General features: G+C 38.6%; 1 protein-coding gene across 2 annotated transcripts in view; it reads left to right on the top strand.

Moving 5' to 3' along the window:
• ST8SIA1 (ST8 alpha-N-acetyl-neuraminide alpha-2,8-sialyltransferase 1) overlaps positions 1-27,808 on the top strand; it is a 150,666-nt gene that overhangs the window by 86,242 nt on the left and 36,616 nt on the right. For both annotated transcript variants that reach the window (XM_079936964.1, XM_079936965.1), the window contains exons 3-4: positions 3,769-3,878; positions 10,325-10,417. In XM_079936964.1, the coding sequence (XP_079793090.1) occupies positions 3,769-3,878; positions 10,325-10,417 (203 nt within the window). The remainder of the gene's footprint in view (positions 1-3,768; positions 3,879-10,324; positions 10,418-27,808) is intronic.

The raw sequence follows: 27,808 nt of genomic DNA on the forward strand, positions 1-27,808 counted from the left end.
GGCATATTACCAATGCTCAGAAGAATGCACCCAGATACCAGAGAAACAGTTATTGAAATGAAGTTGCTTGTGTGAGGGCTAGCATTGACCAAATGAAGAGGAAATAAGCAAATATTACCAGCACAAAGTCAGAAATGGCTTCCTCCTCAACTGGGCTTTTGTTCAAAGGCTTAAAAAAGTGCAATGGTGTGTGTGTGTGTGTGTGTTTGTGTGTGTGTATAAAACATATATATACACATATGTTGTATATGATATATATGTATATATAATGTAAGAACAGGTAAATACCATATAAAGTAGGTAAATTTTCTGCTAATAAAATTATTCCAGTTGTTAAGATAGAGTGTGATAAATCACTATCTTACCATGTTTCTCCCAGACGCATGGAATCTAAGGATTTTGTGGCTTGAACAAATCAGTGGACTCTGCTAGAAGGAGGAAAGAGATGAAAGAAGAGGGGAAGGATAATGGGAGGACCACCATGCTAGTGGCTCAGTGAGATGCTCTATGTACATCATCTCATATAATCTCATATAGTCCTGGGCAGCATTATCCCTCTTTAGAGACAGGAAGCGGAACGCCCACGGGTCCCACAATCTGGAAGTTAGGAGGTAGTATTTGTACCCAGGTTTATGCTGCTACTGCTGCTGCCACTTCCCAGCTCTGCTTGTTCTGTGCCCAGATTCTTGCTTGGAAAACTGGTATTGTCAGTCGATGTGGTCCAGGGACTTTCCTTTAACAACAATGAGCGGGGGTTAAGCTGGCTTTTACAAATCGAACTAAATATTAGTAGAGCATGAGTGAGCCCACACTTCTGACATAAACTGTATACAGATAGTCGTATAACTCACTGAACTCAGATCAGGCTTCCATCCTCACTCCTGAAACAGGTCTGTCCTGAGGAAGGTTACCAGTGACCTCCATGTTGCAAAATCCCGTGGCAATTTTCCGCACTTATCTTACACAATCTATCAATAGCGTTTGCTGCAATTTTTCACCATCCTTCTTGAGTATCTTGAGATATTTCTTTTTTAAACTTTGCTTGCAAGATACTGTACTTTCCTGTTTTTCTCTCCCATTCCATTGGCCACTCCTTCTCTCTCCTTTACCGATTTCTCATCAGTCTCCTGACTTCTTGTTGAAGCCTCCCAGAATTCAGTTCTTAGACCTCCTCTCTTTCCTGTCTGCACTCATTCACCAGCTAGTCCCCTGGTTTTAAATACCTCCTATATGCTGATCACCTCCATCATTCTGTCTCCAGGAGAGACCAGTTCCCCGACTGTATTCTCATATATTCAGCTGCCTGCTTGACATTGCCACTTAAATGTCTAATGGGGATCTCACACTTGACATATTTAAAATTGATTATCCCCCCCAAATTATCCCCCCCCCCAACCAAAACCTGCTTCTCTGTCATCTTCCATGTCTCAGTAAATGGCAAGTCCGTCTTCACAGTTGTCCAAGCCCCAGACTTTGGCATCGTTCTTGATTCCTCTCTTTTTCTCTTATCCTATTTCCATTGCATCAGCAAATCCGGTCAGCTCTTCCTCCAAAACATCTCCAGAATCTGATTACTTCTGACCACCCCCACTGCTCTCACTCTAGCCCAGGCCACCAAAATCTCTAGTCTGCTGTTTCAGGAGACTGGTCTCTTTCTTTCTGTGCATGACATCTTACAGCCTATTCACACAGCAGCAGAGTGATTGTTCCAAAACATGTTATAGCATCACTCCTTTGCTCACCCTACTCCTACCTAATCTCCCCTCCTCCTCTGTCCCTTGCTTACTCATCTCCAGACACACTGGGCTCTTTCCTCTTCATTTCACACCCCAGGAGTGTCCCCTCCCAGTGGTTCCCACAGGTACCTGTAAGGTTCACTACCCCCTGTCCTTCAGGGATTTGCTTCCATGTCTCCTGACCACCCTATTTCAATGGCAAGTCCTCTTCAAAAGTATTTCCTCATCTTCTCATGCCAATGATTTTCTTTCTCTCCACAGCCCATGTCACCATCTGATACTCTGTTTATTTACTCATTTGTCTTATTTATCATCCATTTCCCCGCTAGGATGTAAGCTCCTTGTGAACAGGGATTATTATGTCCCTGTCACCCAGGACAGTGCCTGGGACATAGTAGGTGTTTAATAAATACTCGTGGAATAAAAGAACAGTTAATTTGAGCATAAAGACTTAAATCTACATCTAAAAAATTACAGATCTAGCCCATGTGTTTGTTGATTTCAAAACTGCCTCCCAGGAGTGACTGAGAAAAATGCCACGTGTCATCCTGGGTTATCCTGGGCATGTTGGAATGCTGGCCTTTGCCTGACACTCCTCTCTGTATCCTGATCTAGAGGTCACTGGACAGTCTCTGCTGTAGTGTTACGAAGGGAAGTCTTTCCCATCTGCAAATGCTTAGACGCTACAGTTTCAGTACTGTATCTTCATCAGCTATATTGTCATAGCTCTGGCTAGTCCTTTTACAAAATAGAAATCAAGGAAGTGCGATTCCCTTCTTGTGCTACAGTGAGTGCCCCTCACCTACCAGTGATCACTCACACCCCTGGAATTTCATTTTTCTGCTTTAATTAATTAATGTGCATATATTCGGGTATTCATTTATTCTTTTGGTGTAATCCATATTATGCCCTTCAGATTCATCAAGGATGGCTGACTTAATATCGGCGTGGTTATTGTATGTCCCAGTTATGCAGATGTAAGGTGTTCCCCCAGAGAACACCAACCGCTGTGCTCGGTTTCAGCAAGCAGGAAATGCCGTGTCTGGTGGTTCCTGCTGACCCAGCTAAAAGAGACCGAATGTCGCATTTCACTTCCAGGGGCTAGTGCTGGGTTTTGATATTCCCTGGTACTATAAATAGCACCCCAGGGAACGTTCAGGTACACGGAACATTTTCTTTGCAGTCCAGTTCAATGTCTGCAGAAAGTCATATGCTGTCTGGATGGACACACGTCACTTGTCCCTTAGTGCCTCCTAAGTTCTAGACAGACCCGCCCAGAGTGTTCACGTGCTCATAAACACAGCGTTTGCTCTCAGCGTACTTCTGTGCCTCTGTTTATGCTGCTCCCTCTGCCTGGCAAAATCTTACTCATCCTTAAAGATTCATCTCGAGTAAGAAAGCGTTCCCTGAATCAGCTTCACAGACGTGTCTTCTTGCCCCTCTCTGGATTCTCCACAGCATGTGAAACATACCTCTTCTACAACAAGTTCAGCATTACAGTAGGGTCTGTTACATAAGTTTCTGTGTTCACACTCTCCTCACATCTCAAACTGTGAATTCTGAGACCTGTGGTTTCTCTGTCTTCTGTTTATCCCCAAAAATTAGCATAGGAAGCACCAGCAACGTTGAGTGAATGACTGATTGTATGAATGAATGAAATTGCATCCAAACAGGGGAATAGAATTCATTTGAGTTTGTTCCCAGCTTAATGCCTTTAAAAAGAATCCTAAGAATGTTTAGTGGGGATTTTTCCATTTTCTTTAGCAGTCACTCCCCACTGTGTGCACGGCCAGTTTGATACCAAAAAATGTTATATTGAAATACACTTCAGGGAGCTAAAAAAAACCCGTTTATTTCAAAGGAATAGGCTTGTTTGTTCCTTGCAAACTTTCTGGCATCTTTCTTTCTACATGCGCTTTTCCCTCTGCCCCGTCTTCAGCCAAATTCTCTGGCCGGGTCTGCTGTAAACAATGATTTTGTGAGTGGTTGTGTGTTCTCTGCAGTGAAAACCCGCCTTGTTTTCTGTTGCTAGGCAACCCCATTCCAGCTGCCCTTGAAGAAATGCGCGGTGGTGGGAAATGGTGGGATTCTGAAGAAGAGTGACTGTGGCCGTCAAATAGATGAAGCAAATTTTGTCATGCGGTAAGAGAGCTCCCACAGCGCGGCTTCTGCCTCCTCTCTTCTCCCCCACCCCTCCTGCCAGCCCCGGGGCCTTTGGAAACCAGTCACTGGTGATTAATCAGAGGTAGCTGCTCTTCAGCCGTCCCTTCAAGTTCACATAGAAGTGAGTTGAGGAGATAGGCCAGGGGAGCCAGGGAACGGGCCCCAAGAAAGTGCAAAGCTGGGAGAGCTTCAGAGGTCGTGGGGAGACCCCCAGAGTGGAAACACTCATTCAATTTTATTTTACTTTATTTTATTTTATTTTTTATTTATTTTTTTGCGGTACGCGGGCTTCTCACTGTTGTGGCCTCTCCCGTTGCGGAGCACAGGCTCCGGACGCGCAGGCTCAGCGGCCATGGCTCACGGGCCCAGCCGCTCCGCGGCATGCGGGATCCTCCCGGACCGGGGCACGAACCCGTGTCCCCTGCATCGGCAGGCGGACTCCCAACCACTGCGCCACCAGGAAAGCCCCACTCATTCAATTTTAGACGATACAGTTGGATGACTCCAACTTTAAGACTTGTTCTTAAGACAAACTCTCTATGAATAAACATTTTCATTAATTCATTTCATTCTACACACTCTGCTGCTTTGTTTTTCACAAAAGCATTTGGAAGTAGTGAGTAGGATTTGAAGAGGGGTTGGATCTGGGCAGCACTAAGAAAACTGGGAGGAAGGAGGGGGATTACATTTCGAGCGAAGAGGAAGCTTGGTAAGGAGACTGAGCAGAGTGGTGACGTGATCCTGCAGGGGTGTGTAAAGGAGCTGCTAGGACACATCCAGCCAAGAGTAGAGACCACACTGAAATGGCACCAACATGCACCCTTGGGTAATTTTGACCAGCAGGGAAGATAGTGAGTGATTGGATAGTCACAGGCTTGGGATTGTCTGGTGGAGAGGAGAGAAGGGTGGGAAGGGACAGCATGGAGGGTCCTGGCTAGAGAGAGTGTGAAGTGACACACTTTGAAGTCTCGGCTGGATGGGAAGTGGGCCCTGAGAGGTGTGAAGGAGAAAGGAAGGGGGCCAGTGGGACCAAATGATGGGGTTCTTCAGAGCTGGAGGGGGCGGTGGCGGGAAAGATGAGAGAAGGTGGGAAAAAGAGAGCTAATGTCAAAGAATGTCCCACTGGAGAATGTGACTTCACCTTCTCTGGGGGATGAGCAGACGTGTTGTAGAAAAAAAGGACATTTGTTACTGAAGAGGTGTAGGAACCTGGAGGCTGTTCTGGGGAGGGTCTTTCAGGTGCGCCCCGAAGTCTCAGTGAAGTGGAAGTGACTATGAACCAGGGGCCAAAACGCTCTGGGGCCAGGAAGGCTGAGGTCTCCAGCAACAAAGAGGGCAGAAAGCCGAAGGGGGGTGGCGGTTGTGTTTTGTGTTCATTTTTAAGGATAAATAGATAATGGTCTAGAAGTAGCAAAAGTTAGCTGAGAGAACACTGAACCACCTCTGGGCTCTGAGCTAAGTGGAGTAGGGGAGAGTAAAGCCTGTCTGAGAGTGTTTCAAGGAAGCTGTGTACTCAGGGGAGGGTCAAGTTCCCTCTCAGAGAGCAAGGGTTGGGCTCCTTGAAAGACTTTATCTCACTGGTGAAGCCTGCTGCAGAGTGGGAGTGGGGTCCTTTTCTATCTCTCTTTCCTTTATGGAGTTGCCCTGCCCTAGTTTTTCCAGTGTAAGACTCTGTTTTCCTCTCCATTGCCATTCTTATTTTTTGTGATACAAACCATAGAAACATGGAGACAATAAAAATGTAGTTCTCTTAATTCAAGTCGACGTCAGTTTGGTGAGCACCTACTTTGTATCGGGTCTTCACTGGGGTTGGGAATGGTATGTTGAACAATTCCCCTCATGGACTTAAAACCTGGAGATGTGCCAGTGCTGTGACTGGGGTGATTCAGAAGCAGATGATGAGTGAGTGGGGACCTTCTGAGGGCAAGTGGCATCTGGGCAGAGCCCTTTCTCCATTCCATTCTGGACACAGGCCACCCTGTCCAAGCTCTAATGTAGGAAGGACACCAAGTGCTGCCACAGGGTTGTGAGCCATGGGGAGAGTGCGCTGAGATGGGATTTAAGCTGTAGAAGTGGGGACAGTTACCTGAAGAGCAGAGGTACCCCCGCTAATACATTGGTGTTAGGTGGAGGCTGAAGGGCCAGCAAAGAAAACAGGGAGGTTGGAGGACCAGCCCTTGCTGCAGACTCACTGTGTGACCCGCAGTGCACCATTGTACCTTTGCTGCAGCTCAGCTTTCTAATCTATGTGAGGAGGTGGCTGCAGACAATACCACAAGCCTTTCCATGGTAGAAACTCTGATTTTGTGATGATGTGACTATCACACCACTGTCACACATTCACGTAGTCTAGTTTAAATTTTCATATTGCTCTCGAGTATAAGCTGATTTGCTTTTTCCAGAAACTATGTAAGGAAGAAAGAGTGGAAATATTATACTCACAGACTCAGGAAAGTTAAGTGATTCCAAGAGGTCTGAGTGCAATGTGGAAGGAGGCATTAGTACAATAAATGTATTTTTTTAGTATTCCTGAGTGGGCGTGTGTTTGTCACTACATTTAGGAAGATGGATATTTTAAACTTAATGTGCACGAGATCAGGCCTAAGCATCTTTGGGGGTTACCTATATTATTTACTACAAATAAGCAAGACTACATTTGTGTTGTATACGATCAATACTGATATATTCAAGTTCAGAATTAATGAGTGCTTGTGATCAGGGTGCACAGCACAGGATTAAACAGATGTTCATGGAATGATGAGGGAGGTGAGGACTGAAAAAAATTCAAAGAAGGTCGCATCAAAACTAGATGTGCATGTGCCTTTGATTCAGTTTCAAGAATGGCACCATTATCATAACACCTTTGAATTTTTAAAAAGCCTTATTAAGGGTTTACAATGTGGGAGTAATTAAATGTTGATAAATTGTTTATAAAGTATTCTTATTTGACCATTTATATATCTATTTATGCACGGTTGCTTAATACACATTTTGGGGGCACCCTGAGGAAATGGAGGTAATATCATATGTTCAAAATTAAACATTTAGTGAGTAAATGTGATTGGAAAGCACATAGTATGTTCCTGGACTATAGGGTCCATGGACAGTTACATTGAAAGATGAGATCCCAAAACAGCCTTACCTGTACACAGTGGTATACCCAGTTACAGTTCAAGATGTTTTCCAGAATTAGGATATAACAATGGCATAATTTCCTTTGCTTGGACATTTTCAACTACGTCTTCTAATGCTAGAAGTCAACTCCCCGTTTTTCAAAGTAAACATTTGCTCTGTAACCAAAAGCAATACTTTAAAAAATAAAATTGTTGAATAAAATGTATCTGGGAGTTGTGCAAGACAGAGATAACTGTGTTCTGGAGAGGAACTGGGTGGGTCAGGAATATGAGCGAGGACAACATAATTTTGGTGCCTTTGAATTATTCTCAATTATATGTGTTTTACATATTTAAGTGGACATACAACTTAAAAAGGAAGTTTAGAATTTATTGTATTTAAAGATTCCTCTCCAGACCCACATCACCCACCCACCTCCACTCCCACTTCAAAGAATATTCATTCCTCATCAATTCTGTGATCGTATCTTCTAGGATCACGAGTATAGTTATTAAGGCACTTCAGCCATTAATATCCGTTCATTGAGCCAACAAGCGTTAATGCAGAGTTTGAAACACTTTTACACAATATGCCTAATTGGAAACAATTTGACTGTATTAAATGTGCCTTTTATGTAAATCTATGTAATTATCAATTTAGGAGTTGCGGAGCTAGAATTATAGTGTGCTTTTTTTCGAAGAGAAGAGCTACAGGGAAGTATCATAGAAATTTGGACTTGAAGAAAGTTTACCCAGAAGAACAGACATTTATACCAGCACACAATGTCATTATTTTCCAGAAATGAATGTATAAAATATTATCTTTATTGTTTTAAGCATTTCCCTCTATTGCAGGATTTGGCAGTTAGTGTCCGGCAGTGTTTCTCTGAGCTTTTGTTTTGTGATAGGAGGTGTGAAGTGGACCCAGACATATGAGCCATGGATCAATCTACGAGGAATGCACAGAAAAAGTATTTTTTCAGGAACACCAACTAGTTTCATTTAACGATGACAAAACAGGTTAACCTCACTTTCCGGCAATATTCAGAGTTTACAGGTTTAATATAATGTGGTTGATTCTCAAATGTTATGAAGGGCCATCAGGATCAAAGGGGAAGTGATAAATTAGGAGATTGGGATTAACATATACACACTACAATATATAAAATAGATAACTAGGGCTTCCCTGGTGGCGCAGTGGTTGAGAGTCCGCCTGCCGATGCAGGGGACACGGGTTCGTGCCCCGGTCTGGGAAGATCCCACATGCCGCGGAGCGGCTAGACCCGTGAGCCATAGCCGCTGAGCCTGCGCGTCCGGAGCCTGTGCTCCACAACGGGAGAGGCCACAACAGTGAGAGGCCCGTGTACCAAAAAAAAAAAAAAAAAAAACAAGGACCTACTGTATAGCACAGGGAACTCTACTCAATGTTCTGTAATAACCTATATGGGAAAAGAATCTGAAAAAGAATGGAGATGTATATATATATATGGATATTTATATATGTGTGTGTGTATGTGTGTATAACTGATTCACTTTGCTGTATACCTGAAACTAACACAACATTGTAAATCAACTAGACTCCAATAAAAACTAAAAAAAAAAAAAAAAAATTACATCCATCAAAAAAAAGAGAGAGACAGATGCCCAAATTCTAGTCTGTGTTTTATCCTGGGAGTCCTTTCCATCTTTGCGAAGGTCGGTTAAATCACAAGAGCACAGTCAGCACCATGGCCGGATGAGCCTGGCGGTTAATAAGCTCGCTCCCCGACATGGTCTTCGGAAACCTTTTGGGATATGGTGCGACCACTAGACTAGAGATGCCTTAAGTAGGCTCTGTGACTTGGCTTCCCCCAGGCTCCCCACCATGCCTGTTGTGTTTGTTCCCAATGGGCACTCAACTGGCTGACATTAATCTGTGGGGAGCTGCCAGAAGAACCAGAATCTTGTTACCAAAGAACAGGTGGAAGGAAGATTCCAAATCAACTGAGACAAGTTTCTGCCTGGGATGCCCTGATGTGGTAGGAGTCAAATACAGGGTAAATACGAGACGACATCAAGGAACTTGTGCTGATCAGCTGAGTCGGTGCTCAGACAAGTCCACGTCCTGGGGGAAATTTGTAGGGAAATTTTAATAGTTGGGGAATGGCCGAGACCTTAATATTTGTAAGATGTCTACCGGCAAAAAAACGATGCTTTGGTTTGCTGAAGTAAGAAAAACTTAGAGGTGCCCTGCTGTGGAGTCAAGACATGGGTGGACAGGAGCACTTAGGACTCAGTAATAAAAGAAAATCTAATGGAAGCTATAGACTCATTTGGGATGGTCAGAAGTAATAGATATATATTTAGTTATATGATATTTCTGATATGTGACATATTTGAGCTTTTACTATGTATGAGGCATCAAGATAGGGATTTTTTATACATTTCTTACTTTAATCCTTGCAACCACCTTATTGGAGAGGCAAAGCCATTATCCTCATTTTGTGTAATGGGGAAACTGAGGCAGTTGACAACTTGGCTAATGTCTCACTGGCAGAAAGCCATGGGATTTGGATTTGCAGTTGCAATATTTTCCGTTGTAAGCATTCATAAGATGTTGCGGTAGAGGAGAGCACCCAGGGCTGTGTTGTGTGTGTGTGTGTGTGTGTGTGTGTGTGTGTGTGTGTGTGTACAAGGGAGGAGGAGCTATTTCTGTCACCTGTACTCTTCCCTTGCCTAGACTGGGATGGTGGAGAATCATTGCATTTCTTTAAATGACAGATTATTTTGTCTTCACCAGTAGGCAACCATACGTTGGTCATGTACCCAGAAGTCGCACATGCATCGATTTAGGTGGCAGAGTTTGCCTTGAATGTACTATTATAATTTAGAATTTGGGAAAAGAATGAAAAACACAAGCAAATACAATTCTTCCTTTTCTCTTGAAGTTTGTTGGTATCCACAGAGAACACTGTAGGTCCTGTGTCTTCTAGGGGACTACACCCTCCTGAGCACTAATTTCATATATACCCTGACTTATCACCTCAAAAATATTTTGAATGGAATAAATTCATTTTAGTTATATCTCTTTCCTTTAGTAAATCCCTTACCTCTCTAGCTGACATTTTCTTTCTTCTAAAACAGAAATAGTTTTTATGACAGCATTTTGAAGATGCTAAGAGTTAGTCATCTAATGTCTATTAAAAGGGAGAGGTGATAAAAACAGTTATTTGTGAATTGAGCTAGACTTAGTAAAATTCCTATTTGCCATGATAACTGACCTGATTTAAAAGTATGTAAATCATTCTGAACTGCTTGTTCTTGTTTCTCTAGATGCAATCTTCCTCCTTTGTCAAGTGAATACACTAAGGATGTTGGATCCAAAAGTCATTTAGTGACGGCTAACCCCAGCATAATTCGGCAAAGGTAAGAGTTTATGACTTCTCTTTGTGAGGAATTAAAAGGAAGGCTTTCGAAATATTTAACATCGTAAAGGCAGTGAACATAATTCAGTTTGGGAAACAAAGAAGAAAACCATCTGGACAGGCAGGAAGGATGAAGGAGGGAATTGTAAATAAACTAGACAGGATTATGGGAATCCAAACACTATTTCATGCTTCCTCTGGGATTCCGTTTCTTGCCTTTAGAGATGGTAAAAATAACATGTGAATCCATCATTTTGCTCAAAGAAGTAATATTATATCGTGCTTACTCATTACTACTACTTTCCAATTTGTTGGCTTCAGTCCCAACTCATTGATTGGCACTGATTGGTGAACAGAAGTCATATCAACTTTATTAAAGAGTAAAAACAGAGAAGTGACCACTTTACTGCATATGCACGCATGAAAGTAGCAATATTGTGGGAATGTACAAGAATGTGTGATTATATGATGTTACAATATAGTACATCACATGATATTCAGTCAGATTTGGGAAAGCAGATGGAAAATTCTTACTCTAGTATCGATTCCAGAAATCTTGGCAGTTGCTGTGGGAGCTTCTGGGGGTCGTCAGTTTCTAGTTGATGAAGCCCAGCGGTAAGCTGTGAGCTGTTTATCCAAGGACTGTTCATCGTAGAGAATGACTCAATCTCTGTCAAAAGAAGAGTCGAACATCGCCCTTATGCTCTCCCATGTACACTAGCAGTTAATAGTGAAATACCCAGATATTCTAAGCTCAGGCATTTGCCACCTAAGGAAGTCTTATCCAAGTGAACAGCGCTTGTGTGTCACTTGATAAACAATGCTACACTACTTGTTTTGGTTCATAAGTATTCCCATAAAATAGATGTTGGGAAACACAACCAATTTTTAATTTGACAGATACTGTGAAATTACACTTCCAAAATGTACCATTTACTTCCTCTTCGGTCATGGCTCAGACTGCCTGTTTTCCAATACTGAAAACATTATGTGCTGTTCATCTTTTAAATTTTTGTCAGTTTGCTGAGTTAAAAATGATACATTATTTTTTACTTAATATGGTTTTTTTTTAATATAAGAAGGGCTGAGTGGGTATTGACTATTAGTATTTTTTCTTCTGTGAATTGCCTGTTTGCATTCTTTGCTCATTTCATACTTTTTTTCTTTTTACAAACTATTTTCCTGTTGATTTATAAGAACTGTATAGATATTAAGTCTTTGTTTGCTATATATGGAGCAAATATTTTCTTCTAGTCTGTTTAGCTTCTGTCCTATCAGAACTCAACATTTTTGTACAATGAAACTTGTTAGTCTTTTCCTTTTTAAAAAAAAAACAACTATCTTTAGACAATCTTCCTTACCCACATCTCCTCCAATGAGAAAATATTATCCTGTATATTTTTAGTGCATTTATAGTTTCATCTTTCATACTTAAGGAATTTAATCCATGCGACTATCTTTATTTTTATAACACTGATCTTAATGTTTTTCCACAAAAATATATGTTCGTTATAAGAAAGTAAGAGAGAAAAATACAAAGAAGATGGTAACAAAAAGAATCACCCCAAACCTCACCATTTGTGAATAACTATAACTAACACGAGGTACACTTTTTTCAGATATTCCATATATTCTTCAGAACTTTGAAGATATTGTTTCATTATCTTCTGGCACCCAGAGTTGCCAACCAAAAATCTAATGGAAATTTATTCATTTCTTTGTTTGAGGGAAATCTTTCTTTCCTTCCTCCACTAAAACTTATACATTTCTTTTTACCATTTGAATTCAGAAAGTTTACCAAGATATATCTCAGAGTGGGTCTCTTTTTTCATTAATGTTGCTTGGCACATTAATGAGAGGCCTTTTGAGTTGGAAGACGTGGAGGTGTAGTGGTTATGAGTCTGTCCTCTAAAGCAAGATGACTTGGTTTTCGCTTCCTGCTCGCCCACTCGCAGCTGTGTGAGCTTGACTGAGTTACTTAACACTTCCTCCTTCAGTTTCCTCATCTGTAAAGCAGGGATAATAATACTTAGTTTAATTCCTACTTACAATGAATTAAACTACATATATATGTAGATGTATATATGTGTAAATATGTGTGTGTGTATATATGTATATTATATATATGCTTAGAACAGTGCCTGGTATATTGTAAGCACTATATAAACGTTAGCTATCATTAGTATTGCTTTTCATCTTTGTGAACATTCTCTCTCTTATATGCCTGATTATTTCCTCTTCTTCATTATATTTGCTCTCTCTTTCTAGTCCTCCTATTAAGTGGATATTAGAACTTCTAGATATTTCTAACCCTTTCCTTGTACCATGTAGCTTTGTGTGTGTATATGTGTGTTGTGTCCCAAGGATAACCCCTTTCAGCTCAGTAAATCGTATTTTAGTTGTGTTCATTCTGCTATGTAGTCTACCATTTCCACTTCTTAATTGTATTTTTATTTTTTGTGAGCTAAATTATTTTTCTCATAGCAGCATATTTTTTATGGATATAATATCCTCTTAGGTTTCATCAATACTGTATAAATGGACTTAAAAGTTTTGTATTTTTGTTCTTTCTATATTCAGATTATTCTTCCTATTTTTTGGACTTAATGCTACATGTATGATTTGACATTTTCCAAAATGTGTACTTTAGTTTTCTGTCCATTTTTGTATGGTAAGCCTTTTTGCTGTCAGTGAATATAGTTTTATAGGTATATTACTTTCATAATAAACAGTTCGTTTAAAAAATGTCACTGAAAACCAAAAATGTCAGTCAAATTTGTGAGTTAGTATTGAATAACTTAAATGAATGACCAAAAATCAGTGCTCTATATTTAATTTTTAGTGTGATTTGTTTGCTGACATAAACTAATGTAGCATAGCAAGGAGTTGGGAAGAATAAGAAAACAAAACAGTTCTCTTTTACAGTTTAGTTATTGACTCTCACTCAGTCTTGGGACTTTTGTGGGGTTTTGTGAGAGGGCTTGGGGGTCTGATCAGGAAGATGTCAGAAAATCAACAATGATGATGATGTCTCTTTAATTCAATTAAGTGGATTGGGGTTCTGGAAGTCATAAAAATGTGCAATTTTTAAAATTGGGAAGGGTTCATATCAGATTCAAGAGAATGAGCAAAAGGTCAAGAGAACACTTACAGAAATATTTTTCTTTGATTATTTAAATTTTTTTAGATAATTTCAGATTCACAAGAAGTTGCAAAACAAAAAAAAGTACAGGAAGGTCCTTTGTACTCTTCATCCAGTTTACCCCATTGGTAATGTCTTGCATAACCATAGTATAATACTTCTCCGTTCCTGGAGGGGGATGAGACATTCAGTACATTACACTGAAGGACAAAAGAGTCTATTTTTCTACCTGAATATGTGGAGTTGGTGGTAAGATTTTAAAAAGCTCGGGAAAACGAGTATTTATGTAGAACAAGACAGAGCAAGAGGAAAGAGAAAGTGAGATTGTGATTTTGAGAAAAAATATAACTACAGAAGGAGAAAGGAAAGGATCAATAATTGTTTGAAGGGAAAAAAGTTCAATATAAAGAATTAATGCAAGGCAAGCAAGAGTCATTATGATTAATGCTGGGTCAACATTTAGTCAGTGTTTCTATGTGCTAGGTTCTATGTTCTTTATATGCATTACCTCATTTAATCTCAAAATAATCCTAATAAGGAAGTATTTTAACGTGTGTTTTTACAGAAAAACAAACGTGACATAAGTTTTGTCATCTGCTTATATTCACAGCTGCTGGTCATCAGTCTGGGACTTCACCCAGACTTGTCTCAATCCAAAACCCATACTCTTAACCAGTGACCATCGCACACCCCATCTTTCCAGGTGATCCATATGTTGCACAAGGAGACAATTGAGTTTCCACAAGTGATAAGTCATTTTGGAAAAGGGAGTGAAGGTTTTTTCACTTAACAAAGTATATTCAATGTTGCAAGGTTTTTGAATACAAAATCAAAATGCATATAACAGTTCCATTTTGTGAAATATGGACAAATATATCCCAGTAACATCAGATACTTTTATATACTTAACAGTTAGACAATGGGAATTCCCTGGTGGTCCAGTGGTTAGGACTCGGCGCTTTCACTGTTCTGGCCAGGGTTCAATCCCTGGTCAGGGAACTAAGATCCTGCAAGCCACATGGCTCGGCCAAAAAAGCAAACAAATTAGACAAAAAAGCAAACCCTCTATAGAAAAATTACGGAATTTTATTGAGGGACATTTTGGACAACCTAAATGTCAAATAATATTAATTCTAATGATTCTTGCTTGACCTTGCGCTAATTCTTCATATTGAACTTAATGTTAACGAACAGGTTTACTTTGCCTCTTAAACATTTAATTTTTGACCCTTTCCTTTCTCCTTCTGTAGTTATCAGATTCACGTATATATAGACCCTTAATATATGACAGAGGTAATATTGTAGATCAGAGAGAAAAGGACGAATTTTCCAAAATGATGTGGAAACAGTGGTGTCTATGACACCATAGACAGAGGTGTCTATGAAATTATACCTCTACCTCATACCTTATACCAAATATCACTTCCAGATGCTTAAGACCTAACTTTGAAAAGCAAAACAAGCAAGCTTGTAGAAAATAACACAGGTCTTGTGATTTCTTATATAAGAATCACATAGCACTAAATAGAAGGGAAAAGACTGATAAGTTTGATTTATTAAAATTGGGAACTTTTATTCATAAAAAGACGTGGTAGAAGTAGGGCAAATACAACCACATTTTAGAGGAAGACAACTAACAAAGGACTTGGATCCAGAATATACAAATAATTCTTTTACGTGTAATTTAGAAATAAATTAATTGAATATGAAAAACAGAAAACTGGTAGGAAAATGAGTCAAAGAGTTGAACCAGACTTCATAGAACTCTCCAAATAGCCAATAAATGAATGAATAGATGCTCTACTGCATTAGTAATCAGAAAGAATGCAAATAAAAATCCTTAGGAGATATCATTACACATCCATCAGGTTGGCAGAACTTATTCCAACTGTTAGTGAGGATGTGGACCCGAAAGTACCATATATGCTATTTGGAGGGAATATGGTTCCAACCACTCTGGAATGTGTTTTGACGTTATGTAGTAGGGTTGAAGATACACATGCTCCATGCCCTATCAGTTCCACTCCTAGGTATATACCCTAGAGAAAAACAGTATTTATAAGAGAGAAATGTATAATAACGTTTATAGTAGCTAAAAATTAAAATAGTTGATTGTGAATTCATGGTGGAATGAATCAATGAATTCAGGTATGTTCACATAGTGGAATGCTTTACCGCCACCAACTATGACTACCCACAATAAAGTGGGTGAACTTCAAAAACCTGATATTGACAAAAAGAAGGGAGTCATAAAAAATACAGTAGGGGGCTTCCCTGGTGGCGCAGTGGTTGAGAGTCCGCCTGCCGATGCAGGGGACACGGGTTTGTGCCCTGGTCCGGGAAGATCCCACATGCCGCGGAGCGGCCGGGCCCGTGAGCCATGGCTGCTGAGCCTGCGCGTCCGGAGCCTGTGCTCTGCAACGGGAGATGCTGCCACAGTGAGAGGCCCACGTACAGCTAAAAAAAAAAAAAAAAAAATACAGTAGGATGTTCATATAAAGATAAAAATAAAACTAATTAACAGGATGGTTAGAGACACGTCCATAACAATTCGGAGGACCAACAAGTGGTTCCTTCTCAGGGGAGGAGAGTGTTGGATTCAGGAAATTTTTTATTCAGATCTTGTAGTCTCCTCCCAAAGCTTTGCACACCCAAGATGCTGGCAGTGTCTTGAACTTTCATGTGACTAAAAATCAAATTCGTTGGGCAAAGATGTGCAGTGGAAATGCCTAAGTACCACTGATTTTCATGGCTGTCCTCCAGATCCTTGATTCTTATCAAAATATTCCACTGAGAGTTATAAGCACTATGAGTTTTCACTACAAAATTCTCGTAGAAAAGATATCGGTATCAAGATAAAACAGGCGTGAGGAAGTTCAGTATATACGAGAGGCACCCATAATGATGATTCACACATTATGTATGTATAATTAATGTGTATATATATATATTTATAATGTATACATTATTCTGCCTGTAGGAAAAATAAGGTTAGAGAAGGTAATATTCGTTGATGTAGTTAGTAGAAATTCTCAGTAAGAAGGGGCTCTGCTATAGCCTTTGTTAGGATATCTTGTCTAGAGTACATTTTCAGTTTTTAAAAACAGCTTTATTGAGGTATAATTGATATACAAAAAAACTGCACATGTTTAATGTGTATAATTTGATGAGTCTGGGCATACACATACACCGATGATACTATCACCATCATCAAGGTAATAAACATAACCATCACCTCCAAAAGTTTCCTTGTGCCCCTGTTTTTTTGAGTGTGTGGTAATAAGAACACTTAAGATGAGTTCTTTTCTCTTAACAGATTGTTGTTCAATGGGTATATAGTGAACTATTTTTGACAGCACCTAGAACAGAAGGATTAGTTAGGGTGCCCGGGACACAGATTAGAAAGGGCTTTGCAGTCTCATCCAACTTCTGATTGCATTTTTATGGGTTAGAGAAGTTATTCTAATGTGACAGCAGAGTCTGTTGGATCTTCACACCCACTGCTGTTGTCCTCTTCCTTCCTTTGCTGGGTTTTGTAGGTGGATGGCAACAAGGATCCCTTCACAGGGTTGCCCTTCATTAACCTGCACCAGCTCTAACCCATTGGTCCGCAAACATTTTTGTTCAAATACCCTTTAAAAGAATTTTTAAAATCCATCATTATTTCCTTGATCTTTTAAAAGTTACCTAATTTTTTTTGGCATGAAGTTAAATTGTTGCCAAGCATGAACTTTCAGAGCTTTCTACATTGTGCATATTTAAATACATATTGTCAAAGTCTCAGAAGTGCAGATTTAGCTTTTTGGATGTTCCATGTCCTCATAGCAAAGCCAGTGCGCTTTGTCAAATTAGTTCATTAAGTTGAGTTGACTTTCTGTCAGAAAAAGGCAGACTACATTTTATTCAATTAAGTGCTAAAATGTAACCCCATATAATCATCTCACTTCTGAGTTCTAATTATTCAACATATAAGTAAGGTATAGGAGTTGCCAAGAGTTTGTCCCCTGGATAAAATAAGGCACAGCCTCCATCTATTTCTTATAAAGATCTTTTTGCTTTTTCTCAGGGGACACTTCTTCAGAAACTATGTACCTTACAAATGTTTCTTTGTTTGGTTGCCTGGTGGCTTTTACACTCTGGGGCACTGCATCATTATAATATTTGGGATAATAGGAGGTATGTCTTTTGTGAAGTGGAAAAGGGAAAATTATGAAAGTAGAGTTTGGAAAATAGTTGTTTAGGCTATCAGATTAGTCTTGAGTAAATGTTTTAGAAAAGTGCATATGTGGAATTTGAGGATTTGGAAATTCATGGGGGAAGAGGGAGATTAAAATGGGAGCTTCACAAGAACAAAGTTACAGAGGTGCTCATTCAACAAATATATTTTGAAATCTACTCTGAGACAGAGAGTACAAAGTTGAAGAAAATACAACTCATACCCTGAAGTTGCTTCCAGTCAACAGACATTCTGTAGTCTTGGAATCCATAAAGGGGGTCCAGGGGACCCTGAATCCCTTCTGAAATTTATTTTTAAAGTTTTATGTATGTGTATTATATATTTTTTAAATCCGATTTTCCAAGGCTTCCATTACTCACAATAGGTTTAAAATTCACTGGCCCAAACTGAGTCATTCTATCAAGTAAAATTAGAGATTACAGTTCTCAAAGCTTGTTTCTTAATTTTTCAATAGAATTGAAAACTCAATTAGCCATTTTGCCCATATCAGGTGTTCAGTACATATTTGGATAAATGATGGTTAAAAAATAAAAACTGGAACTTAATTGATTGTCCTGTTGTTATATTACTTTTGAGCTTTGAGGCTCCAGCTTGGGCAGTGATTATTCTATGCAGCCACAAAAAAGAGCATCAGTGTTCTGAGTGTGTGCTTCCACGTGGGCATATTAGAGGCAGTAGTATCAGTGTGAACAGCTTGGGGTCAAGAATCTTTTATCTGTGCTCTTGAGACCCCAGCATGTTTTTTTGGCATACAGGACATGCACAGTAAATGTTTAGGGAATGAATGAAGAAGTGAATATATATATTTTAAATATCCTTCAAACTGAATTTCTGGTTTAAATTGTCTTTAAAAAGGAAATTTAATGAATTTTTTGGTGTCAGTTAAAATGTTTCTATGGTCTTAAACTAAGGAGATAAATTTTTTAGTAACAGATATTTCAAAGCAGTATTAATGAAATGCTTAGCAGGGAAAACTTGGTTCCTCTTTTTTAAAAAAGTTGACATAAATTAAGGAACAAAAAAGTTATCAGAACAAATGGAGTACAAATCATGGTGGAGTTAACCTTTTAAAATTTGTAAGTGTGTAGCTTTTAGTTGACTGGAAGGACTTGATATAAGATGCAAATATTTATTTTGAACTTTCTAATATCAGGTAGAAACTGGGTAATCTCTTTTCATACAAGTGAAAGAGACTGTCCAATGGTTATCACCTCTAATTTTACTGAAGGCACTTGGGAGTGTAGAGGTATTATCTGGGAGAACAATTGCTTATTTTATTGATGTACTTTTCCAAAAATAATTTGAGCTTTGAGGAGAATGACTTGGATCCCAAGAGGGTTTATAGCAACTTCTTTTTAACATTCTACATGACTCATACCTCAGACTGTGTTCCTAAACATCTCCATCTCTTCTGCCCGCTGACTTCTTTTTTCTTTTCTCTCCAAACTTAGAGCAGTTTATCAGTGTTTGCACCAAGGTTTGGCAGTCACTGATAGCCATTCTGCCTAACATCTGCTGTGATAGAAGGGAATTAAAAGGCAGATGCTAAAACTGGAACTAGAGAGAGCAAGGAGAAGACAGAGAAGAGATGCCTCTAAAAGGGTGTAGATCTGTATGGAGTTTGTGTCTGGATGAAGTAGTTATCCAAGTTTTGGCTTTAAACAGACTTTGTGTTCAAATTCTAGTGCCACTGCTAGTAAGTGCTTCATACTTGCTAGCTATATAAAGTTAGTTACTTAACCTCCCCCTTATGAGTTGAGAATAAAATTATTTACCTTGAGGATTGTTGAGAGATGTAAATGAAATAATGTAGTTGTGGCCAGTAGAAGCTATTTTGATTAATACCCAGAATAGCTACTCAGGAGGACTCTCCTGTTGGAATACATCTTGTTCTTGGTTAAAGCATATTTTTAATGCATTATTGGGCTCATCGAATTTAGGGAATCTCCAAGAGTATCTGCATACTTCTCCCCCAAACAAACAAAAAACCCCAAAACACAAAACAGAAAATCATGAACCTAAAACCAGACCAAGCATTGTGAACTATAAAATTCTGATACTAAAGCTGAGAACAGGAGACCAAGCCCTGGATTCACCATGTTAATGTGTGCCCCATATTAAGCCTTGATAAGGGACAATGTAGTCCCAAGTCATATTAGCAGTCTATGGCTTCTAATACAAGCAAACACAAATTTCTTCTAGAGGAAAGCTCTCAGAATACCACCTTCAAACAGATATAAGCTCATAAGGAAACACTGAAATTCACAATATTGAAAGTCCTCAGAGATAAAAAGTAAACAAAAATTGTGGATAGACACGCCTGAGAATTTACTGAAATTGTCAGATGAAATATATTACTAAGTATGAAATTCTTATAGAAAAAATAAATATGAATCAAAATTCAGCAAGAAAATATAAAAATTTCCTAGATAGCTTTAAAAAAGAACCAAGTAGGAATTTTATTTTATTGTTTTAAAAATATTTATTTATTTATTTGGCTGCATTGTGTCTTAGTTGCAGCATGTGGGATCTTTCATTGCGGCATGGGACTCTCTAGTTGTGGCCTGTGGGCTCTAGAGTGTGTGGGCTTAGTTGCCCCATGGCATGTGGGATCTTAGTTCCCCAACCAGGGATTGAACCCTCCTCCCCTGCATTGGAAAACAGATTCTTAACCACTGGACCACCAGGGAAGTCCCCCAAATAAGAAATTTAGAAATGAAAATATAATTGTTGAAATGGACAGACATCAGATTAGACATAACTGAAGAGAGAATCAGTGAACTGGAAAATAGAGCAAATAATTTTTTAGATACAAAGATATAGAAAATATGAAGACAAGACAAAGAAACTTGGAGACTGGAATAAGAATGACTACCAGTTCAGTCTTTCTTTAAATGGAATTGTGGAATTATAAAATAGAGGTAAAAGTTGAGACTTCTTCAGAGTTAAAGAGTAATGTAATCTATGAATACAAGAAACAAAGTATCAAACATGAATTAAATTTTAAAAAAATGCAAACCTAGACCATTTTAGTAAAATTGAACTAAAGATAGTAAGAAGCTTTTAAAAGCAGCTGGAGAAAAAAGACATTACCTGCAAAAGAATGATCATTACACTAAAAGCAGACTTCTTCCAACAGTAAAAATGGAAGTCAGGAATCAATGGGAAAAAACAAATGGAATCTAATTAAACTTAAAAGCTTTTGCACAGCAAAAGAAACCATAAGCAAAATGGAAAGACAGCCCTCAGAATGGGAGAAAATATTTGCAAATGAAGCAACTGACAAGGGATTAATCTCCAAAATATACAAACAGCTCATTCAGCTCAATATCAAAAAAACAAACAACCCAATCCAAAAATGGGCAGAAAACCTAAACAGACATTTCTCCAAAGAAGATATACAGATTGCCAAACAGCACATGAAAAGATGCTCAACTTCACTAATTATTAGAGAAATCCAAATCAAAACTACAACTAGGTATTGCCTCATACCAGTCAAAATGGCCATCAACAAAAAATCTACAAACAATAAATGCTGGAGAGGGTGTGGAGAAAAGAGTACCCTCCTACACTTTTGGTGGGAATGTCAATTGGTGTAGCCACCATAGAGAACAGTATGGAGGTTCCTTAAAAAACTAAAAATAGAACCACCATATGACCCAGCAGTCCCACGCCTGGGCATATACCTGGAGAAAACCATAATTCAAAAAGGTACATGCACCCCAGTGTTCATTGCAGCACTATTTACAATAACCAGGACATGGAAGCAACCTAAACATCCATCAACAGAGGAATGGATAAAGAAGATGTGGTACATATATACAATGGAATATTACTCAGCCATAAAAAAGAACAAAATAATGCCATTTGCAGTAACATGGAGGGACCTAGAGATTGTCAGACATAGAAAGATAAATATATGATATCACTTATATGTATAATCTAAAAAAAAGGGTACAAATTAATTTATTTACAAAACAGAAGTAGAGTCACAGATGTTAAAACTTATGGTTAGCAGGGGATTGGGGGTGGAGGATAAATTGGGAGATTGGGATTGACATATACATACTACTATATATAAAACAGATAACTAGTAAGAACCTGCTGTATAGCACAGGGAACTCTACTCAATACTCTGTAATGGCCTGTATGGGAAAAGAATCTAAAAAAAAAAAAGAGTGGATATATGTATATGTATAACTGATTCATTTTGTTGTACGCCTGAAACTAACACAACATTGTAAATTAACTATACTCCAATACAAATTAAAAAAAAAAAGAAATCAGTGGGAAAATATCTTCAAAATGCTGAGAGAAGAAACTATCAACACAGGAGTGTGTACGAATTGTCTTTCAAGTAAGAAAATCATTTTCTGTAAAAACAGATTATTTACTAGCAGCAGACCTTCACAGAAAGAAATTCTAAAGAATGTATTTCAGGAAAAAAGAATGTTACTTTAGAAAGAAAATCTGGGATGGCAAAGAAGTTGGTAAACATATAAACAAATCTAAATGAACCTCACCCATATGAAACCTCAAATCTGCCCTCAGCCAAAGTCAAAGATTTTCTATGAACAACCAAAGAAACCAGTTATAAAGAACTGATGGTGGGGGAAAAAAAAAACCATCAAGAAACTACTTTTGGAAATTTATACTAAGAAAATAAACGGACAAATGCTTAAGATGTATACACAAGTATGTTCATAAAAGCATTATTTCTAAAGTTAAGAAACTGCAACGTGAATATCCAATAACAGTGGATTACTTAAATAAATTATTAACTATCCTGAAAAAGGAAAATCTTATAGCCATTAAAAAGCGATGATGTACAGCAAGATCATTTTTGACCCACCTCCTAGAGAAGTGGAAATAAAAACAAAAATAAACAAATGGGACCTAATGAAACTTAAAAGCTTTTGCACAGCAAGGGAAACCATAAACAGACGAAAAGACCACCCTCAGAATGGGAGAAAATATTTGCAAATGAAGCAACTGACAAAGGATTAATCTCCAAAATTTACAAACAGCTCATGCAGCTCAATATCAAAAAAACAAACAACCCAATCCCATAATGGGCAGAAGACCTAAATAGACATTTCTCCAAAGAAGATATAAAGATTGCCAACAAACACATGAAAGAATGCTCAACGTCATTAATCATTAGAGAAACGCAGGTCAAAACTACAATGAGATATCACCTCACACCAGTCAGAATGGCCATCATCAAAAAATCTGCAAACAATAAATTCTGGAGAGGGTGTGGAGAAAAGGGAACCCTCTTGCACTGTTGGTGGGAATGTAAATTGATACAGCCGCTATGGAGAACAGTATGGAGGTTCCTTAAAAAGCTAAAAATAGAACTGCCATACGACCCAGCAATCCCAGTACTGGGCATATACCCTGAGAAAACCATAATTCAAAAAGAGTCATGTACCAAAATGTTCATTGCAGTTCTATTTACAATAGCCAGGACATGGAAGCAACCTAAGTGTCCATCGACAGATGAGTGGATAAAGAAGATGTGGCACATATATACAGTGGAATATTACTCAGCCATAAAAAGAAACGAAATTGAGTTATTTGTAGTGAGGTGGATGGACCTAGAGTCTGTCATACAGAGTGAGGTAAGTCAGAAAGAGAAAAACAAATACTGTATACTAACGCATATATGTGGACCTAAGGGAAAAAAAAAAAGGTCATGAAGAACCTAGGGGCAAGATGGGAATAAAGACGCAGACCTACTAGAGAATGGACTTGAGGATGGGGGAGTGGGAAGGGTAAGCTGTGACAAAGTGAGAGAGTGGCATGGACATATATACACTACCAAATGTAAAATAGCTAGTGGGAAGCAGCCTCATAGCACAGGGAGATCAGCTTGGGGCTTTGTGACCACCTAGAGCGGTGGGATAGGGAGGGTGGGAGAGAGAGAGACGCAAGAGGGAAGAGATACGGGAACATATGTATATGTATAACTGATTCACTTTGTTATAAAGCAGAAACTAATGCACCATTGTAAAGCAATTATACTCCAATAAAGATGTTAAAAAAAAAAGAACATGTCTCTATTAAGTTTCTATTACTAAATTGCTTTAATTTGTTTACTAGAACTTTTTAAAAAAATAAGAGCTCTGCTGTTTGATTGGATCTATAAATCGTGATATGCATTTTAACTTAAATGCATAGCTGGATATGCTCTCATATCTGTATTTCTATATGACATACACCTGCCCACAAAACAACAACCCAGGAGGACAGGCATCTTAATGATCAGGGTCAGGATGTAAATTATTGAGGGAAGAATATAAATCGGTGGGTCAGATAATATATTTGATAAAGACTATTGCAAGTACTAATGAAGGGAAAGGCAGAAGGAAGAGATGCTTACAAGATAAAAGTAACATATTCTTTTGATCAGGGGAGTAGTTTCATATTATAGCATTTATGAGACTGAGCTGCCTTTTACAGCCTCTGGTGACCAGTTAGAAGCTGAGGCATAGTTGACACTGCCTGAGCAGGGTTTGTGCATTGTGGGTACTGCACATGTTAAATTTGATTGACATTTAAAATATAACCATAATGATGGAATATCTATTGTGTATAAAGAAAGGCACGGAAACAGCAGTGGGGTGCCAATTTGACTTATAAACAAATTATTTCAGAGAAATGATGGAAGCAACTCTATATTTTCTTGTAAGGCAGCAAAATAAATATGAAGGAAGAAAATACCCACTAGTAGATGAAGCAGTATTATAAATAGTTTCTAAGATGTGTGCAGAATGATCGTCTCCATTTCAAAAGTCAAACAGTGCATGTGAAAGTAGGAAAAATTGATCAGTTCCTTGGAATGGATGAAAGAAATGTCAAAGCAAGAAGAGGCTAGTGCAGGACTGTCCATAGCACTATTGTAAAATCATTGAGTCATAGTTTCATTGGCAGTATTCTTTTTTTCCGTATTACTGATAAATTGTATGATAGCATCTTAGATCTGATGGCATATAATTTCTTTTAAATAAGTAATACCTGCCAATTACCCAGAAATAAAAATAATTAGGTAGAAAAAAAGAGTGAATGTTTGGAGGCAGAGTGACACATAAAAGAAAGAAACACTAAGCGTTGTGTAACCATTATGTACACGGGAGCGACATATGGAGAGGCTAGTAATGCAGGTATTAGCATCATCCTGATTTATCTGTGACAGTCTTTGTGACAAGTTAAGTGATTTGCTTCAATCAGATATTGTGTCAGAATTGGCTTGAACCTAGGACTTTAGACTCTCTTTTCTTTTCCTGGGGAGTAGTTGGAGAACTATCACCTAGGGGTTTACAGTTGCTATCACAGCTTATATTTAGTTGTTATCTCTGGGAGAGAAGAGAAGAGAAAACTCCAAGAGGCCAATAATGAGTCTACCATTTAAAAGGGAAAGGGAGAATTTTTGATGAAGAGACAATTGGGTGAAACTCCTGAGGAGACAAAAAAAGTGATTTATGACTTTGTAATACTATATTGCCAAGATTCTGACAGCAGGAGGAAATGGAAGAGAGAAACAAAAACAAAACCAAACCGAAAAACAGAGGAAGCCACAGATTACTACTGAAACACGAAGAGTCAGCAGGAAAAAGACCCAGGCCACTGCAAGTTAATACAGAAAACCTTTTTATTAAAGTTGAATTTACCATCACTCCTATTTCCAGTTGTTTTTTTTGGAGCTGTTTAAAAGAGAAGCATCCCATCACTAAATACTTGCTTGTTGTAGTAGCTTTAAACTCACCCCTTAGTATAATATTTCCCTTCTGGGTAAAAGGTAATTGATTACTCATTTTCAGGATAAATTGTGATTACCCCTTACCGGGTTCTCTGCTTCTATTATCTTCCACCTTTTTACGATCAATTCTCACAGCCAAATTGCCATGTGATATTTTAACTGTGACACCTTCTTTCAGTTCTTCAAATTGCTTTCCTTCAAATGAGGCGGCATCATCACCTTCTATTTCAAACCACTTCTGCAGTGTGCGTTTTGGGAATACTCTTAACACTGGGCACCGCCTGCTCTAGACCACTCCTGCCAATTCTCCGTTGGAGTTGACCTCTGCTGTTCTTAATGACCACTCAGGCTTGTGAGCCACGCTCTCTGCTTGGTGTCTTTTTTTCTCATATTGGAGTAGTTTCTGTTCTTTCTGGCTGCTCTCACCTTTCATTAGCTAAGTTTATCAGGCCAAAGAAACCAGCTCTCTCATATGCCACTAAGAACTGGTAGACAGTTCCACGGCATTTTTCAAGTCCATTCATTCTCCCACTTCTAGATGATTATATGCTGTCTTCTCTCTCAAACTTCCAACATTGCCTGCTCATCCCTATTCTCTGAGGTGATAACCTTGCTTTCCACTTTCCAGAGAAAATAGAAGTGAGAAAAAAGAAACATCCCTGCTCTCACTCCACAATCCCAATCCCTCCTGCCTGGAGTTAATTCATGTCTTATTCCTTCTTCTTTTTTTTTTTTTTCTAAATGTACCTGTTTGTAGTACAACTTCCCAAATTTTAACCAGTTGTTGAAATGACACTCAGCTGTATAAACAGTCAATTTCAGCTTTTTAAAGAATGAGTCTCGGAATCTTCTCACGTGTTCTAATACCTACCAGGCGCAAGACTGGTATCCTGGAATCTTCCCTCACCATCATCCTAGAGATTCCCTTCCCCTTTCACCTGTATTGATCTCTGAATTCACATAACCTGTATCATCTTCTTTCTTGGATTTTTTTTTTTTCCATTTTACTGGTGCACATCCTCCAATGGCTTCCCAAGAAAAGGTACAAGGGAATTAAAAGTTTTGAGATCTTGTGTGTCTGAAATTATCTTTATTCTACCCTCAAACTTGATTGATATTTTTGGTAGGATTTTACTTCTTGTTTGGAAATCCTTTTCTTTTAGCATTTTGAAGACATTTCTCCAGTGTTTTCTAGATTCCAAAGTTGCTTTTGAGAAAAGTGATGTCATTCTGATTCCTGATCTTTGTATGTGACCTGGATTTCTGTTTCCCCCTGCGTTCCAAACTGGTCTTATCTTTACCTCCTTCTCTTCCTGCACCCCCAGTATTTTGAAATTTCACAATGATGTTCCTTATTATTGGCCTATTTTCATTTATCATGTTAGAACTCAGTGGACCTTTTTAATCTGCAAGCACATGTCCTCCCACTTTGGGAAATTTTCTTGGGTTATTTCTTTAACTCCTCATTGTTAATTGTCAGTTCTTATCTTACTTGACCTATTAGTACCATGTGACACACTTGATCCTTCTCCCTCTTAATGCATTTTCTCCACTTAGCTTCCAAATCCACACTCTTTTGATTCTCTTGCTGTTTCAGAAGCCACTGCTTCTTAGTAGCTTTTCCTGGCATCTCAACTCCTAAACCTGTGAGCATTGGAGTGCTCCAGGAATCTACCCTCTAACTTTTCTTTTTCTCTATTTGTTTATTCCCTACAGGATTTCTTCCAGTCTCATGGCTTTAAATACTATATATACTCTGACGACTCCTAAATTTATACTGCAGCCAGGACATAATTCTTTATCTCCATGCTCGTATACCCAACTCTCAGCTTGGCTAATCTATTAGGATATCAAATATGAATTTCAAACTTAAAATAATCTGTACAGAACTCCTATTTTTTTCCCCTTTAAAACTCATGGGTTCTGCCATCTTCTCCATCTGAAAAAATGGAAACTCTGTTTTTCCAGTTGTTCGGTTCAAAAACCTTGGAGTCCACCTTGGCTTATCTTTTTCTTTCATACCTTATATTTGATTAAATCCAGTGCCAATTCTGATGAACCTTCTCTCAAATATTATAGCCATTTCTCACCTTCTCCACGGCCACTACCCTGGTCCAAGCCATCATCATCTCTCTCCTGAATTACTGCAATAGTCTTCCAACAAATTTTTATGCTTCCGCTCTTACCGCTTGTGCCATTTAGTAGGTTGTTGTCGCTCAGCTACAAACACACTTTCCTTTACGGTGTTTTG

This window comes from Stenella coeruleoalba, assembly GCF_951394435.1.
Source record: "Stenella coeruleoalba genome assembly, chromosome: 11".
Lineage (NCBI taxonomy): Eukaryota > Metazoa > Chordata > Mammalia > Artiodactyla > Delphinidae > Stenella > Stenella coeruleoalba.